We start from the raw sequence: 18,208 nt of genomic DNA on the forward strand, positions 1-18,208 counted from the left end.
AGCTTCTAGCAACAGTCCCCTGACCAATTTTGGCATCTCCAGAAATCTTCATTTAAAGACATTCCCCAGGCGAATTCACTTAGTCCCAAATGGACTTTCCACCACAGGATCCAAGAACATCATTTATAGCTCTTGCTTAACCACAACATTGTTTTTCACCATGATGCACTGGATTCCTTGCATGCTTTGTGAAACATTCCCTATAGTTCTTGCTTAACCATTTAATTTATCCTCACCATAAGCGCACAGATTCATCAAGACATGGGTGTGGCCTGCCCATTTTAATCACAGGTCCTGTCCAATAACTAGTTCCATTCAACAATAATTAAAGTAAAAAACCTAAATCCTAGCAACTAGTCACAAGGCCTTCTATAGTTATGTAAAGAATCTCCACAGCAATACCCAAATTTGCTCTGAGCTATTGCACAATGATACTTCTTATACTGAGCCAACAGGTATTGCCAATATACTGGCAGACAGATTCAGTGCCAACTTTATCGCTCGCCCCCCCCCAAAGGACCAATCACAATACCATTAGATTGCCAGGCACCCAGTATTACTGCTGCACAGGTTAAAACAGCACTGTCCAAGGCCAAAAATATAGCTTCTATGGGACCTGGCAATATCCCTGGCTGTGTTCTACATGAACTACAGAGTGAACTGGCACCTCACCCGTGTGCCCTGTTCAATCACAGCCTCACCTCAGGCTTTGTCCCTACCGAATAGCACAGTCCTCCCTCTCCACAAACGAAGAGCGACTACAGACCCTGGGAATTATCGCCCCATTAGCCTGACGAGTCTGATATGCAAGGCTATGGAACGCATCACCATAGACCTAGTAAACAAGGATATAGGGAATCTTCAAACTCTGGATTCTACACAGTTTGGTTTTGTGAAAGGTAGATCATGCCTGCGCAACTTGGTCGACTTCTTCAAGTCAGTCACCAGAGGTGTGGATGAAGGCAAGATGGTTCATACAGCCTACCTTGATCTGGCCAAGGCATTTGATACCATTCCCCATTCAGGAATCATAGAAAAACTCACTAAGCTGGGCATCAACCCCTATATCACTGGGTGGGTTGCCAACTGGCTCTCAGATGGAACCACAGTGTGAAAGTAGCTGACAAAGTCAGCCTGCCAAACAGTCACGAGTTGAATCCAACAGGGTTTGGTCCCGGGTCCTCTCCTGCTTGATATCTACTGCTCTGAAGTCCAGGCCAATACGAAGAGACTCTGGCTGACAAAGTTCACAGACGATTGCAAGTTGGAAGTTGGGAGCTATTATTAACTCCGTAAGTGATGCTGACATCCTACAGAAAGGCCTTACTGAGACCAATAACTGGTGTCAGAACCATGGACTTAAGCTCAATGCCAAAAAAATGTGTCGTCACCCCCCTTGGGAAAACCCCGGTTCCCTTGAATTACCACATTGATGGTAGTCCACTGAACACAGAAGGCATTATAAGAGATCCGGGAACACAGGCTGACGGCAACCTCTCTTTTAACCACCATATTGCCACTGTGGTCAGAAACTCCTCCTGTGTGGCACATCTCATTACTAAGCGTTTTGCATCCAGGAAGAAAGAGGTCATAGTCTCTCTCTACTCTTCCCTCATTAGGCCAATCAGAGTACAATGCCCCATTTGGCATGTACCTCACTAGACACCTGCAACAACTGGAGAGGCCACAAAAGTACCTCGCAAAGAGGATCCTAGGCCTTAAACACTTGTCCTATATGGACAGACTCCAAAAACTCCAACTATTCTCTAGCTCATATCGCCTACTTAGAGGCAATCTCTGCTCGACTTACAAAGCCACGTCTGACCCAGCTCTGTTAGAAATGCTTCATCTAAAGCAATCCCAATCCCTCTGCACCACATGCTCCAGAGACCCTAACCTCACTGCCACAATCAACAGAACATGCTAGAGGGACAGGTTCATAACCCAAAGACTGCCCATGCTATGGAATAGACATACATGTCAAGCAGAGCACCTCACTGGCCCTCTTCACGAAAAATCTTGATGAGTGGATGGGAAATAGAAAATTCGCCCCAGGGACCACTCCAGTGGCACTACTCGACAGAGGCACTAGGAACTAAGGTCAGGTGGCACGATACCAGGGTAATCCTATGAGCTAGGCTTGTAAAGACTCCAGGGCCATTAGCCTATTACACACCTATGAACCTATGACCTACTTAAATTTGCAAAGAAAATAAGTCCGTTGCATACTAAATACAGTATTTATACTTTAAGTTTTCAATCATTTTACATTACTCCCCTCCTGGAAGAAAAACAAAATACATATGTTGCTTTTGAATTCCATTAGATGGATGCGGCATCTGGACAGCCCATCTAATGATATGCATGCGTCTGAATCTCGCTGCTTTCGAGTACAAAACACAAAAGTGAAAGAATCTACTCCATCCATTTAATAGACATGGATAACTCATTCACAACTGCAGGTTGCTTATAAATGAGGGAGCGCTAGTCTATTCACTTGGATCTCTTTTTATCAAGGCACTGGGTGCCTTAGAAACATCAGTATCCCTTTATCCATTTTTTTTCAGATCAGATGTTTTACTTAGTTTTTATGGTGCCTTACTCTTGGAAACATGTCACTCACTTGCACTATAGGGACAAAACTATTACCTGTTTCCAGAGCTGTGTGGTTCTGCCTTGACTTTAACCACTGAAGCTTTGTTTTTGTCTATATGTTAAGCATATGAACAGGATAAATCTGTTTTCCCCCATTTTGTCTCATCCTGCAAGTTAATGCACTGTCTTCCAGACAGATTAGACTGTCTGACATTTTAATAAATTGTCCTCTTCCCCTTCAAAATTCCTTGGTTATACCACCACCTCATGATGATTGCCCCAGTAAACTCTTCTTCATTATCAGTAACATTTGTTTTAAGTTTAAGGTTTCCTGTTCACCTCTTCATTTTCTTCTTTGCAGGTATTTGTATTTTTTCTGCCATTTTTAAAACGGTCAATGATGTGTACTTAACAGCCGTTTTCATTATAACTACAGGAAGTACTATTTTTCTCCATTCCATTTCCTGCTTCTAGTTCCTTAGTATTAACCAAAATTTTAGAGAGTAGTAATGTCCGAGTTTCACTGGATTCCACATGCAGTACCAAGAATCTGACAGATTCAGTACGTTTCCAAGGAGATTAACACTTTTAAAGTGATTATCCAATGTTACTACGTGTATCATGGCATTTGATTAGTCAAGTCATAAGCATGTTTCCACTTGTCTGTACTTGTATATTTGGACCATTTTTTTAAATAAAAAGTTTATAAGCTTTTTATTAAACCATGGACCAAATAAATTTAGCAGTTCCTACTATGACATTAAATTTGGGTAGCATGTATTGCATCCATAGACTTTAATGGAGCACTTTTGTGCATGGGCAGTTGGACACCCATTATTCTATGGATTCGACATATGTTGTTTCCTACACTGATGAAGCAAACATTAACTTTTACCGGTTTTCCTCAGTAATGTCAGAGTACAAAAAATATACTTTTATAGAAGTGTTTTTGTAGTGGAAGTAGAAGAAAATGTTCAAGGGGCAGAAGTGCAGTAGGGCAGTTCATGCAGCACATACTGTGGGTGCAAAGTAAGACTGGAAACACTGGAAAAAGAACTTTGTGTTTAAGACAAAATCCCTTTGTTTGCTTACCTGCCGTTTACGTCACCGCTGTACTCCTTACATTTTATAGCATTATTGCCCCTTCAGTCTTATCCAATTAGTGCTGGTCTGAAAATTTCCCAAGATGTGAATCTCCTACCATAATGCACAGAGCATTGTACATCTGCAAAACACTGGAATAGCTGCAGCCCTTCTATTTTGTTTTCTAAAAAAGTAGCTTGGGTAAGAATTTTGAGTTCTTATCTCTTACCATTTGCATACATTTGCAGACAACTCCCCTTTTTTATAGTATTCTAACTTATTCTGATAGAAGGGCAGAACATCTGATACAAGATCAGTCTGCATCTCCCCTGCCTTTCCTACAATCATCAAATTTCTTACTTTCAGCCCTTCTTTGTCTGACACGACCCATAGTCATCCAGAATCAGAGCAAGGAAAAGTATTTGGAGGTTCTACTAATGCTACAGTAGTACTACACAAAAGTGTACAGAGAGCTCTTGCAGAATAAAATTAAAGTTCGGCAAAATTGTAAGGTCCTTTGATTATCTCCTCCAAAACACAGTGTATGAAAAAGTGAGGCAGACAGAGTACATTCAGCAGACGTGTCACGAGATGGTGGTGAGTAGCTAGGCTCAAGCAGGGCTGGAATAAATACAAAACGCTCACACATCATTCAACTGTTCAACAAAATTTAACTGTTCATCTGTTCAACATAAACAGAAGGCCTAGACGTTCATATAAAAGGACAGCATACTGGGCTTAAGACAAATTTCATTTAAAATTCTATTTGGCTTCAAAACTTTGTTTTATCCAGCTCCCAGGGATGAAATGCAAAAGGCCAAAGTAACAACAATTTCTAGTCCAACAAATGACTTAAAGGTGAACACAGAAACAAACTGTATCAGGTCCAAAGTCACTACAGAAAATCCTCTACTCAGCTGGACAAAATGAGACTGACAGATACAAATAGGGGGAATACAGGGGGATAAACTGTGTGGCCAGTAATCACACAGCCACCATGATAAGTCAATGCAAAAGTATAAAAAAACATTTCAGAAATGTATTTATTTACACTGGTCACTGGGACACATGCAGCAACTAGAAACTTGTCAAAAGGATGGCAAAGAACTCAAAGAACTCAAGTCCCCAGTAAGCAAGGGTAGCAACTCAGCTGTGAATACAAGTAGCTTCTTGCATGTAAAGTAATGGAAATTGGCAAACAAAAAACACATGTGAATGACGCAGGAGAGGTGCTTTTAACAGCAGTTTATGAAAGATAGCAATACTTCTGCTACTCATAACTGAAGGAGCAAAGACGAATAAAAGAAGTGTTCCATTTCTGTAGCATTCAAATTTTGGTACATCTCTTACAATGAACACTGCTAAATGAACTAAATATAAGCCAATTGTGTCACACCACAATCAATACAAAAAAGCACCCAAATGAAATGTTTTCTGTTGAATTAGAAAATGATGTGTAGTACTATACTAACATTACAAACTACTATAACAATGAAAAATAAAAGGCAGCTGTTGCAAGACAAAAGCGACGCTTGGTAGGTGGTAAATACTTTATAAGCAGAAAACTCCAAATCCAAAAAATACAGACAATATTCATCCAAGATAAAACAGTGCAAGCAAACACAGCAGTATTAAGCGCTTTCGTCTGGTACAGGACTTCCTCAGAATACAAAATGCTGAAATTAACACCTGTTTAAATACATTGCTTACCCAATCACAAATAAACTGACATCATTTCCCCCATTAACAAGGCTGCAAATACTTAATGCAAGCCCAATATAAACCAATAATACAAATAAAAAAAGTTTAAAACATCCCTAAACAATATATATAACTAAATAAAAAACATAGATTTTAATTTCAACAGAGAAGATAAAGAAATTCTATAATTTAACCCAGGAGCATGATAAGCATCAAGCCTAATTTACTCATTCATGGGTCCCCCACAAGGTCCCAGCTCTACCTGTTCCAATATAAAGAACAGGAAGGAATAGGTAGGTTCAACTAACCAAATGTTTATATAGTGCATTCTTTTCATTTTTGTTTCTGATATCATATAAATGTTGATAAATCCTTAACCTTAGGGCATTCTTAGTTTTACCTACATAGTAACTTGCACAGAATCTACACAAGGCCAAATACACAACCCCTTTAGTGTAACAGTACATCCTTTTTGAACTGGAAATATATCCAAAATTTTTTAGCTTGATTTTTTCTCTGTCCATAACATAAGGGCATTGGGCACACCTCCCACACTTAAAGGTACCACCATTGTGGATGTCAAATTTTTGCCTTTCAAAACAGTCCTTTAAGAGAAGTGTCTCTTTTGTAAACCACTTGCAGTTCAATACCAAATTTCCCCGATAATTCAGGGTCAACATCAATGTTTTTAATGTCATAAAAATTGGATGTGTAAGTAAGAATAAGCACCCATCCAAAATGTAAAGGTTTACAGTCATTATGACTTTTGGTGGACACCTGCCCTAGTAGTGCAAGAAAATGACCGATCTTTTAGTCTCAACTTCATTAAAAATATCTATGACAAAGGTTTCAAGGTACCCCCCCCCTCTTACAAAACATGTTTTTTAAATGTTTCACATTCACTAAGAAAATCTGCAAAGTCAGACACCATTCTGGCCAGTCTTACATATTGGCCCTTAACTAGGGCTTTTTTCTGGTGCAATGGGTGTGCGCTTGTATAATGCAATAGTGAATTTGAATAGGTAGGTTTCCTATATAGTTGTGAAACAAAACATTTGTGTTCAAAGTCTTCCTTGATGGTAACATCTAAGTAATTAATCAGTTCTACATTGCTATTCAGAGTAAACTTAAGAAAACTTGTAGTTCCATTAATATAGGTGAAGAACCTCTTCAGGTCATCCTCACTATCTTTCCAGAACAGGACTATATCATCTAGGTATCGCCCATACAATACCCATGAAGTCCTAAATTCCGAGTTGGTAAAAAACAGGTCCTCCCACTGTGCCAAGACAATGTTGGCAAACACTGGAGCACAGCACGCATCCACTGCAACAACCTGTTTTTGCTTAAAAAGATGCCCTTCAAAAGTCACATAATTATTCTCTACTATTTCCATACACGTTCGTAAAGTCAGAATGGTGTTATGATTAAGTGCTGAATTTGCACATAAATAGTCATAAAACCTTTCAAGGCCAATTTGATGTGGAATAACTGAAAAGATATCACAATCATCAATAGTGACCAATATGTTACTATCAAAAAACAGGTCCTGTTTAACTTTAGTAAGAAAGTCCCATGAGTCCCTAATCACAAGACTACACGAATCTAGAATGTTTTTGGTCATATTGTCAATGAACTTAGCAATATTATAAGTTTTTGAGGCTTTTGCATCCACAATTGGTCTTAATGGTGGGTTTTCTAAAGATTTATGAATTTTTGGTATGCCAAAAAATTGTGGGTATTTTAGGATGGCTTATAAGCATATAATTATGGGTTTCTAAGGTAATTTGCCCAATTATTAACAGCTGTTTCAATTCCAGGTCAATATTACGATATGCTACATTAATCTCATTTCGTGAGACCTCAAGATAGACATCACTATACAGAAGTTCCATCATCCTGCTGTTATAAATCAACCACATTCATAATTACCGTACCCCTGCCTTTATCAGGTTTCATTATTCCTATGTCACAATGCTCTCAAATTTCACTTAATACTTTTCTCTCATCACAGTCCAAGTTAGCTTGACCAGGTTTTTTTTATACTTGTTCACCAATAAGTTCTTGATATCAGCTTCACATAGATTCTCAAACAGCCGTACTAGTGGGTGTGATGGGGGTAAAAAAAATACTAGGCCTACGTGTATCCAAATGGCCAGTAATAGTATTGTTACCGTGAAAATGTAAAGTCAAATTAAGTTTTCTTGTAAATAATTTAAAGTTGTATAATAGAGTCAGTGAGCGTCCCTTCCTTAATAGGAACAAAATTAAAGCCCTTGGATAATAACTCGGCCCACCTGGTGTCAACTCGAACCTGGCTGTAGTTATAAATGTTAAAATCACAGTTATTATTGCTAATAACATTAAGTACCGGACCACTATTGTTATCATTGTCAAAACTGTTGTCAGGGTTTATCTCCTGTATGAACCCCATCTCCCCCTCCAGGAACCCATCCCAGGGTTGTTTTCATTCCTGTAGTAATCCTGCTTCCCCTGTCTCTGGTTCTGTAACCTCTCCAACCTACGTAAAAGAGGTTGCTCTAAAGGGGAAACATTTCCACTATTGCCTTGTGCATGCTCTTAAATTTCATTATCCTCAGTACAAGAAATGTTATTAACAGAAAAACTTTGTTGTCCCCTCGGTGGATCTGGATATGCTCTACCATTCCCATAGTCCAACTTATCCCTTAATAATTTCCTTTCCTTCCTAGTCTTTAATTTAATTAGTTCGGTGTCAACATGATTAAACACAGCATTAAAGTTATTACATTTCATTTCAAACAAGTCATTTTTACTGCTTAAATCTAAAGTGTTAATCTCCCTTAATAACAATGACATTTTAGGGTTATTGTCAGATATCAAAATTTGAAGCAATTCACACCCTTGCCCGTTAAAAAAATTGTAGAAGATCTATATGAAGGTGCGAGTCCTTTTCCAGTCCAGTGGGAAATTTCCCTAAACGGAGCACCTGCTCTCTTTTGGTACACTCAGTTAAGTATTCATTTTCCAGTTGCAATTTTTTATATTTCAGAAGTAGCCCTCTAAAACTGGAAATTTGTTGATCCAATGTACCTGGGTTAACATGATTATTAAAGTTAGAAACTCGATTAAAACCAGTTTTGGTTTTAAGCCATTGCTCAACCAATACATTAATAGTCACTTCCTGCCTATCGACAGAAACATTCTGAGCCTGTGTGTTACAGCTAAAACCATTGGTGTTACCACGAACTAAGTCAACTTCCTAGTTGCTGTGAAGGCCCGTTCTTTGGGCTGGTGTAATAAGCAAATCACTAGTCTCAGAGCCTTGTGAATTAGTAATGTCATTCAACCCTAAATAAAGAGGGTTAAGACATTAATTTGTCCACTTTTTTAGATAAATTAACTGTTGCAGTTAAAGTGGATACAGATCTAAGTAGAGTCTGCAGTTCTGCATCGCCAGTGTCACGCATCTGCTCGCCTCCATCCATGACAACAAACAAGGAAAACAGGTAGTGTCTTACAAACAATGAAAAATAAAAGGCAGCTGTTGCAAGACAAAAGCGACGCTTGGTAGGTGGTAAATCCTTTATAAGCAGAAAATTCCAAATCCAAAAAATACATACAATATTCATCCAAGATAAAACAGTGCAAGCAAACACAGCAGTATTAAGCGCTTTCGTCTGGTAGAGGACTTCCTCAGAATACAAAATACTGAAATTAGCACCTGTTTAAATACATTGCTTACTCAATCACAAATAAACTGACATCATTTTCCCCATTAACAAGGCTGCAAATACTTAATGCAAGCCAAATATAAACCAATAATACATATAAAAAGTTTAAAACATCCTAAACAATATATATAACTAAATAAAAAACAGATCTTAAATTTCAACAGACACATGCAGCCACTAGAAACTTGTCAATAAGATGGCAAAGAACTCAAAGAAGTTGTCCCCAGTAAGTAAGGGTAGCAACTCAGCTGTGAATACAAGTAGCTTCTTGTACGTAAAGTAATGGAAATTGGCAAACAAAAATACACATGTGAAGGACGCAGGAGAGGTGCTTTTAACAGCAGTTTATGAAAGATAGCAATACTTCTGTTACTCATAACTGAAGGAGCAAAAGACAAATAAAAGAAGTGTTCCATTTCTGTAGCATTCAAATTTTGGTACATCTCTTACAATGAACACTGCTAAATGAACTAAATATAAGCCAATTGTGTCACACCACAATCAATACAAAAAAGCACCCAAATGAAATGTTTTCTGTTGAATTAGAAAGTGATGTGTAGTACTATACTAACATTACAAACTACTATAACACCTTGCACTTGTAGGCTATAAAACAGAAGTATAAATTCTCCATAGTGGTACGTCTTAAAAAAAAAAAAATAAATGAAATAAAAATAAATAAAAAAATCACTAGTATGAGTGCCACTTTTACAGGGGTGACCTGGGACACAATCTGGTTTACTCAGTGTCACTCAGTGTGCAAACAGTGTAAGGGAATCAAGTAAGAAGCTCATTTAACAGTTCAAAGCAATGCAACCCTCTTTTCCATACATTACCCACAGTGTAACTAATGAAGTGTTATGGGACAATAGAAGAAGTCAAAAAAGACGACTAAATCATAAACCTTGATGGGAAACAAAAAATCAAGACTTTCAAAACTTTGCCAGGATGATCTTTGTACCGTTTCATAACTCCAGCTGAACAAAACAATGCTGCTGCTGAACTGTCTGCATTCTTCTAATTCTATCACAGGAAGTATCCCCACAGGGACATAAAAAAAAAAGAAAACTAAGCTCTCAGCTGAACAAATCTTGGGGTTACATTAAAGCACAAGATAACCTTAAAAATACTTTTAAACATTCAGATGAGAGTGTTTTTTTTTTTCAAACAATTAATGCTTACTTAGACACAGAGGCTACAAATAAGCTATACAGAGAATGCAGATACATACACCCCCCCCACACACACACACACACACACTGTAAACAAGCTATAGATTACACAGCTAGGATTTTACTCTGCCTGTCCTGGAAAAACACTATATACACTGAAAATATTGCCTTCCACAGAAGTAATGGAATAGTGCATCTAACAACAGTGCCTTTACATTTGTGTGTGTGCGTGTGTGTGTGTGTCAACTGTAATGTAAGCAAGCAACACTTGCCAGTCACCCCTCTGCAGTCACTAAACTTTAGTGAATACATTGTATATTTACTTCTGCCTATCCACATACCATTTTTTTAGAACAGAGTTGAATGCCGATTAACATTTACCACAGGGGAGCAAACCTGTGAAGAAATTTGCACCTCTGATTTACACAGGGAAGGAAAGATAACATTTTATGGATACAGTTAAAAGGCCCTTCCTTGCACTTTGTTAAAATATTTACAGATTATGTGCTGCAAAAACACTTCTACCTTACATCACATACTCTTTTTCAGCCTCAGCATCCAACTACAGAGTCTTTGTTACGCATTCATTTTCCTACCCCCACTGCTGGCCACCTTGCTCCCCAGTTCACTCTGCTGATGCCTCACCTTTTCAGACAGGTTTAGCTTTCAGCAATACATCTCTGGGTGGTTAAACCAAAAACAGTAAGTGAGATCGAACAGTTCTTGCAGTCTGCGATATTCACAGTTCAAATAGCAAGCCTTCTTTGTCTTTTTGTTTGCTTTACTGTCTCCACCTCTATGTGCATAGAGAACTAGATGTGGTACTGACTGACTATATATGGCCATCCCTTTCACTGTACGATAATTTTAACTACTACTGATCTCTTACATTATTAGACCTATTATCTACTATCCCCATCACCTCTTACAGAATTAGACCTATGATCTACTATCCCCATCACCTTTCCCAGTATTAAACAACTGACCTCTCACTATCGTACCAGCCAATATGTCGCTGAATTCTGCTATGAAGAGTGTTTTACCTGACCATCTTTTTACTTCAACCCAATATGGACAATGGCTGCCGACTGAAATGCTGGACATAATTTTGTTCAATACTTTCAAGGTTTGATTCCTCATATGGCACTAATTATTACCGATTGCTCAACATTTATTTCAGGTCACTATGAATGTGAGCCACTGAATACACCATTACAAATTCACACAGGGGTTTTGAAATTGAAAACTTAGCAGTTCATTTAAATCTACTCCCTTACTCAACAAAAATTTGAAGAATGTTACATTCGCTACTGGAAAACAGTTAATTAATGAGTTTTCCTTTTGCTAACATATTTCAATATTCCAAATATTACAATTAACAATGCACCACTTTTTGTTGAACAGTTCACTTGCATTAAAACAGAAAATTCACTGTAAAACTGGATACACACAAGAAACAAAATTTAATGATACCACAGTAAGTGCTTTTATTGTACTACTCATCAGAATGTGAGCATCTCAATGCAGTATCACACTTAACAGCAATTAAAACAAGACATTGCTTGGTCCATAAAAACAAATTATATATAAACTTCTAAATACAACATTTACTTTATATACTTGCATACTTTTTTGTTAAATCTCATCACTAATGCAAGGAAAAATACAACCATATAATCTTATTAGCCAGGTACATGATAGAGCAGTAATTTTCTAACAGCATATTTTTTCCTTCAAAAATAAAAAATAACTATCAAATCAGATGCTTCTATAATTAAGCACATTTTCTTAATGGCAAAACACTTTCTTAATCTAGAAGAAACGTTTTCTATACCAGCATCAGATGGAATACTATAGCAATAACCCACTCCTGGGTGTGGGTAATGCGGGATTTACCCATGGTTGGCGTGGTTTGGTCCCGAGGGCGAAGCTCGATGGACTGAATAAAGACAACCGTGGGTAAATCCCGCATTACCCACACCCAGAAGTGGGTTATTGCTATTATACTATGACATTATTTAAGAAAATAAATAATTACTTTTCTTAAATAATGGCATTGCATAATGCCTCTTTGCTGCCCTTCCGCAGCTGTCTGGTATCGGCGGCAGTTCTGATGTACTGCGCATGCCTACGCAGTACATCAGAGCTGTGGCCAAAAGCAACAGAGAAAGCAAGATCTCCGTTGCTTTTTACTGTTTCGCTATGTTAAATGGCTTTAACATAGCGAGACAGCTTTAAAATAAGCAACAGAGATCTCCGTTGGTTATTTTAAAGCTGTCTCGCTACGTTAAACCCATTTAACATAGCGAGACAGGTTTAAAAAAAAAAAAAGCAATGGAGAAAGCAAGATCTCCGTTGCTTTTTTACACACTGTGTCACTATGTTAAAGGAGTTTAACATAGCGAGACAGCTTTAAAGAAAGCAACGGAGATCTTCGTTGCTTGTTTTAAACCTGTGTCGCTATGTTAAACTCTTTTAACATAGCGAGACAGTGTTTTAAAAGAGACTTATACTAATGGAAAAAGTCCGGGCGACCGGACCTTTTTCCATTAGTAGAAGTCGATTTACAACGTGCACGCTGGCCAATCAGCGTGCACATTTTGGAATATTAATGGGGGGTCATGGTATAATAGTGTATAATGAACACACATCTACAGTAACCAGGATATCAAACAAAACAACTTGTACTTCCTCCTTTAAATGTATTTATAAAAGTTAAAGAAGTCTTTAACATAAAAAAAGCTTTTCTGAACTATACCTTTAATATTAGTTTCAACAAAATTTGTTAAAGACTCAGTCCTACTACCTCTACTTGCCACAACTGTCTGGAGTGAGTGGGTGGATTACCCAAAGACTTACGCACTTTGAAAATACCAACAACAAAACCAATTTTCACTATACACACATACAGGTAGTTACAAAACACATGTATACTCAGGTCTATATCATGAGACAGGTGAAAATGTGAAATCTCACTTGTTCGACACCAAATTGTCGAACTCCGATGTTTTGGCCATTCGAGAAACTTGATTTCCAGCGGAAAGAAATCAGTTGGCCAAACATCGCCACACTAAAACATCCGGGAAAGGGCAGATGTCAAATGACAGCCAACCGATGTCTTTCTGTTGGAAATAAATCTGTGTTTTGGCCGTTCGGGAAACTTGGAGTTCGACATTTTGGTGTTGAAGTGAGATTCAACATTTTCACCTGTCGATCTCATGATATAGACCCGTATACTCTATAATGTACTTTATAAAATGGGCAAGGAAACTGACCAATGAAATTGCAGCTACCTGTGCATCAAATCTGTTCCCACACATGGCAAAAAGCTAGCACAGGCCATATGTACCAAAGACTTAAAAATCCAATTAACTAGCACCACTTTGAAAAGATATTTAAGCAGGGAAAATTCTTGAACACAAAAATACTCCAAAATAGAAGAAAAAACAGTAAAGCAATAAAAAAATAGTAGCAAATACCAGAAATACACATCCCCAACTCAAATACACTATGCATTAAAAGTAACATAAAATAAATGGAACAAAACAAGAATCAGTACGGAGGGACAAATTAAATGCACTTAAAAGTTATAAAAGCACTAAAAGTGAAATTTAGACATAATATATTACTAGGGAGTATCAAGGTTAAAATTGTATTTTCACGTTCTTCAGGAGATTAAACTCCACAAAGAGAAAATTAACCAGTTTTAAGAAGAGACGGGAAGTTAATATGATAAAAAAGTTATCATAGTAACAAAAGCAGCCACTCTAAACCAGGAATCAAATTACACAGTAGAAATAATCTGTCAGGCATCCTTTGACCTGAGATATAAATCTGAAGATACAACACACAACTAAAGCACTGTATAAATACAACACATGTATTAAAACAGAAATAAAGTACACACAAAAATTACCCCTAGAAACTGAATTAAAAAGGCACCAAACATATCAGCTAAACCCACTTAAGAAAAATCATGGGCATGTGAAACCATTACTGTATACATCTTTTTTTCAGTTATTGAGAGTTGCCACCAAAATTATTTCTCTTGTGAATATTTTTGGAGTAAAACAAGAAAAATGAATATCACCACCTAAAACTTAGAGAATGATGGGTTAAGCATGATTGCTTGCATGTTATGTGGACATAACATAAATATTTAATTAAATATTTAACCAATAAACACAACTCGTGTATCCATCCGTAAGAGAATGAGTCACTTTTTAAAACCCAAAAGGTTTTGTCTATTTGGTGGAATCTTTAGACATGTTATCAGCCAAGTACACCAAGAAAAAAGACAGTAACAATAAAACTGCTATCACTATAAAACTAACTTTTTTTTTTTTTTTTTTTTTTTTTTTTAAGAGGAGGAAGGATGGAAGGGGAAGAGCCTAAACTAAAAATGGCTAACTCCCCCAACCAAGGGGAGCCTCTAACTTAAACAGCTGCTCCTGTAAAAGTAAAAGAGAGAGAAGAGAAAAAAAGGAGCCCTTTAACTAAAATGCAGGGCTGAATGGATAAGAACCCTCTACTATATATATATATATATATATATATATATATATATATATATATATATATAAAAAAAAAAAAAAAAAAGAGCTCACAAGAAAGGCCTAGAGAAAAACAATGGCTGCAATAATCACAAAAACAGCAGGGGAAATGTATGAAAAGGCACTAACCTAAGGAGAAAACACTCTATAAATTTCGGAAAACTAACACTATGTTGTCTAAATTAGAAATTAGTAAAAAAGAAAAAAAAAAAAACACTTGGCTCCAGTATGAGCAATCTCGACGCTGCAAGCGGCAAACGAGATCTGGTAACTACCGCTAGGCATGCTGGGACAGGGGCTAACCTTGAGCCAGTAAAAGCTCTCGAGCTATAGTATACAGCCGAGTCCCAAATAGCAAAAACGAAGGCGAGATAGGGTCAACATATCATAATATAATCCTACATAAACTATTAAAGTAAAACTCAAACTGAAAACAAATACCCATTTTGTAAGTGCAATATGACTTGGGGTTGCATGTGGGGTACAGGGTTACCGTACACTCAGGGACTGCAAGATGCTCGCCTTTGCAGCTCATGCATTACACTGCTGGGTGTGAGGTAATACATGTACCATATTCAAGCTTTTACACCATACTGCACATATTAACAAGTGTACATATAATATACTTGCATAGTATGCATGTACACACAAAGTATATATGTGTACACACACACGCATGTATATACACTCACACAGTTAGACAACCTTAATACTTACAAAAGCTACACTAAATGGCTATTTAAAGAAAAAGGAAGCTGCAAAAGATTAGCTGTGCACCATCCTCCTTAAAATAGCTGTCTTCTGCAGATCTAATATGGTAATTCCTTATTTTAAAAGCCTGTAACAACGTTTAAGGGTCAGACATAAATGATTTGCGGTACTTTCAAAAATATATGCACAAACTATCATCACTCAAAACAACCGTTTATTCTTTATGCATCTACATATTCAAATAAGAAATTATTCAGGATGAGTTTGGCATAATGATTGCAGTCTTTACCTTATAGACCCAGGGTACAGGGATTTGATTCAGGCCTCGTACCATTCAACATTGTACACTTTTGCCCTGTTCCCCATAACATGCACAGTCTTCTAGCAAATGACTGAGGAGTGTAGTCACTTAACATACTTCAGCTTCAAGCCTCATATCTTCAGAAAATACATGCCAACACAAAACTTGTCACTCCAACAACTTTTTAACAATATTTAAAAGCTATCCCTATTTTTGGGCCTTGGACACCTGTGACTTGAAGCATTGTCCAAATTTATTGTGCTAAGAGGTCGAGAGGTATTGCCCAGTATTTACCTATAAAAATGTGCAAGAAAAACCCAGGCAAGCTAAAGTCCTCACTGCTGGGAAATTCAGAAACAAGCCACCATTTCAACAAACATTGTGATGGGAAGACATTCCAAGGGAGACAACATTGGAGAAGTATGCCCAACACCCACTCCACCACCTTCCAAACCAATTGTGCATAATAAATAAACTCAGACACAGTTTGCTTTTCTAGTGAACTGGAAGACCCCACAGACATCATATGCAAATTAAGTTCGAATCGCACAAATAGGATCAACTAGTACAAACCCCCAAAAAGCTTGAACTCAAAGTACAAATCCCTCAATGTTAAGATGGTCATATCGTGAAAGCTTTTTAGATTTAATCAGTTGTTGACAATCTAATCATTAACCTCATCCAATTTTCATAACGGCAATATACAGCCTGCATCATTTTTCACTCACCAGCATTGTAGAACAAATCCAGCACAGTGGTTTCGCCGAAGTCCAGCTTCCCAAACTGCACAGTTTCTAGACTGGCCCCCATACTTTCGCAAGCCTCCTGCAAACACTGTAGTGCCAGCTGCTCAGCTGAGGACAGAGGAGTCATCTCACCTGCCACATATGCCACAGACACAAGTTTGCATTTACCTCGGCCACAGGTCCCTGTAGCCAATGGGCCACCTAACGTATCGCTGCGCGTAGAATGCCAATAGGTGCCTGCAGCAGAGACTGACACTCGACCACCCGCGTTTGCATGGACCAGTGCTTCGCTGCTACTTGCTCCTTGAACAGTAGTGCCACTGCTACCAACTACAGAAATGTATAAGGAACCACTACCAGCCTCCTGTCCTCCAACAGCACCAGGTTCTTCTGGATCAATGGCAAAAAGCAACAGACCATCGTTATCCTGAGTGGTGTCGTCCATGTTTGCTACCACCTCTGGGGAAAGAGGGGTATGTAGAAGCATAGCGTTTAAGCTTCCAATATTTTAAGAGTCCTTCCTTTCTTAAATACTGCTGACAGAACACATTTTTATACCACCGACAGGTAAATGTAACTATTTTACGATGCAGCCTTACAGCTTCTGTACAAGCTTAGGCACCCTCAAACCAAAGCTTAAAGCACCACCTTATGGTTAAACAAGAAAACAGACCGTCGAGCAAACAGTGGGGTGACTTTGGAAAACTGGTTACAGTGTTTAAGGTTCATACAAAGGTCCCCACACCTTTACTTCCATCTGAATTTGCCGCGTTTAAGTGTTGTTAGGATGACTTGCATTTTTATGTTTTACATTGCTGCTGTTAATACTACTGTGTAGTGGAATTCGATTCCTGTACTTTTCCGGATGTCTGGTTTCTGCCTACTTTCTCCCAATCTTACGTGAAATTTCGTCCAAGCCACTGGGAGCTTCACAGTGTCCCTTTTCTCACCAGCCTTTCTGTGTCTGAGAAACTTTCCGACTTCTTTACAAAGTAATTGACTGGGTCATTTTTAAGACCTGACAATTGAAAAGCGGACAGTTGTCAACAGCTTTACAACTAGCCCTCTGGTTCCACAACTTTGGAAACAAACAACATATCACTATGATAAACCAATCCCGCCCTTTATCTTACTACGTTTTGTAAGACGCGTTGTCGTTGACGTATTTCATGCAGTGCGCACGTGGAAATCCCAAAACTTTGAATTATAAACTTTAAAGAAATTGTTACAACGAAAAATAGCCAGGAGTTTTAATCCTCCGCTGAGACTCTTGGCGAGGTGCTATTAGCTAGCCAAGCGGCCTGTAGGAGAACGCAGACAGCCCTTGCGCGGGATAGATTTGTCCAGCAGACGGCGATGTCTCTCCGCCTAATGATGAGCAGATCGAGTCCCCCGAGTTCAAGCCACCTCAGACTCCTACATCAAACTGCACAGTCTATCTAGCACACTCCCTGACTTCCAGAAGTGATAACCTGGAACTCATTCCTTGAAATCGGGATTATAGGGTTACCACCTGTCTCACTTTGCGAGGGACAGTCCCTCTTTGGGCAGTTGTGTCCCGCACAGAACTGTCCAACAACTGGAAACTGTGCTGAATATTTTTGTCATGGCCACTGGTGATAAGGATTTTTTT

At 38.2% G+C, this 18,208-nt stretch overlaps 1 protein-coding gene across 1 annotated transcript in view; it reads right to left on the reverse strand.

Annotated features, from left to right (window-relative positions):
• The window catches only part of MAP3K5 (mitogen-activated protein kinase kinase kinase 5), a 2,923,819-nt gene extending 2,905,915 nt beyond the window's left edge, over positions 1–17,904 (reverse strand). Inside the window, exon 1 of the mRNA XM_044087116.1 lies at positions 16,558–17,904. Within this exon, the coding sequence (XP_043943051.1) occupies positions 16,558–17,062 (505 nt within the window). The 5' untranslated portion in view covers positions 17,063–17,904. The remainder of the gene's footprint in view (positions 1–16,557) is intronic.
• Between the last annotated feature and the right edge of the window lie 304 nt (positions 17,905–18,208).

This window comes from Protopterus annectens, chromosome 1.part1, assembly GCF_019279795.1.
Source record: "Protopterus annectens isolate FY-2018-M chromosome 1.part1, PAN1.0, whole genome shotgun sequence".
Lineage (NCBI taxonomy): Eukaryota > Metazoa > Chordata > Ceratodontiformes > Protopteridae > Protopterus > Protopterus annectens.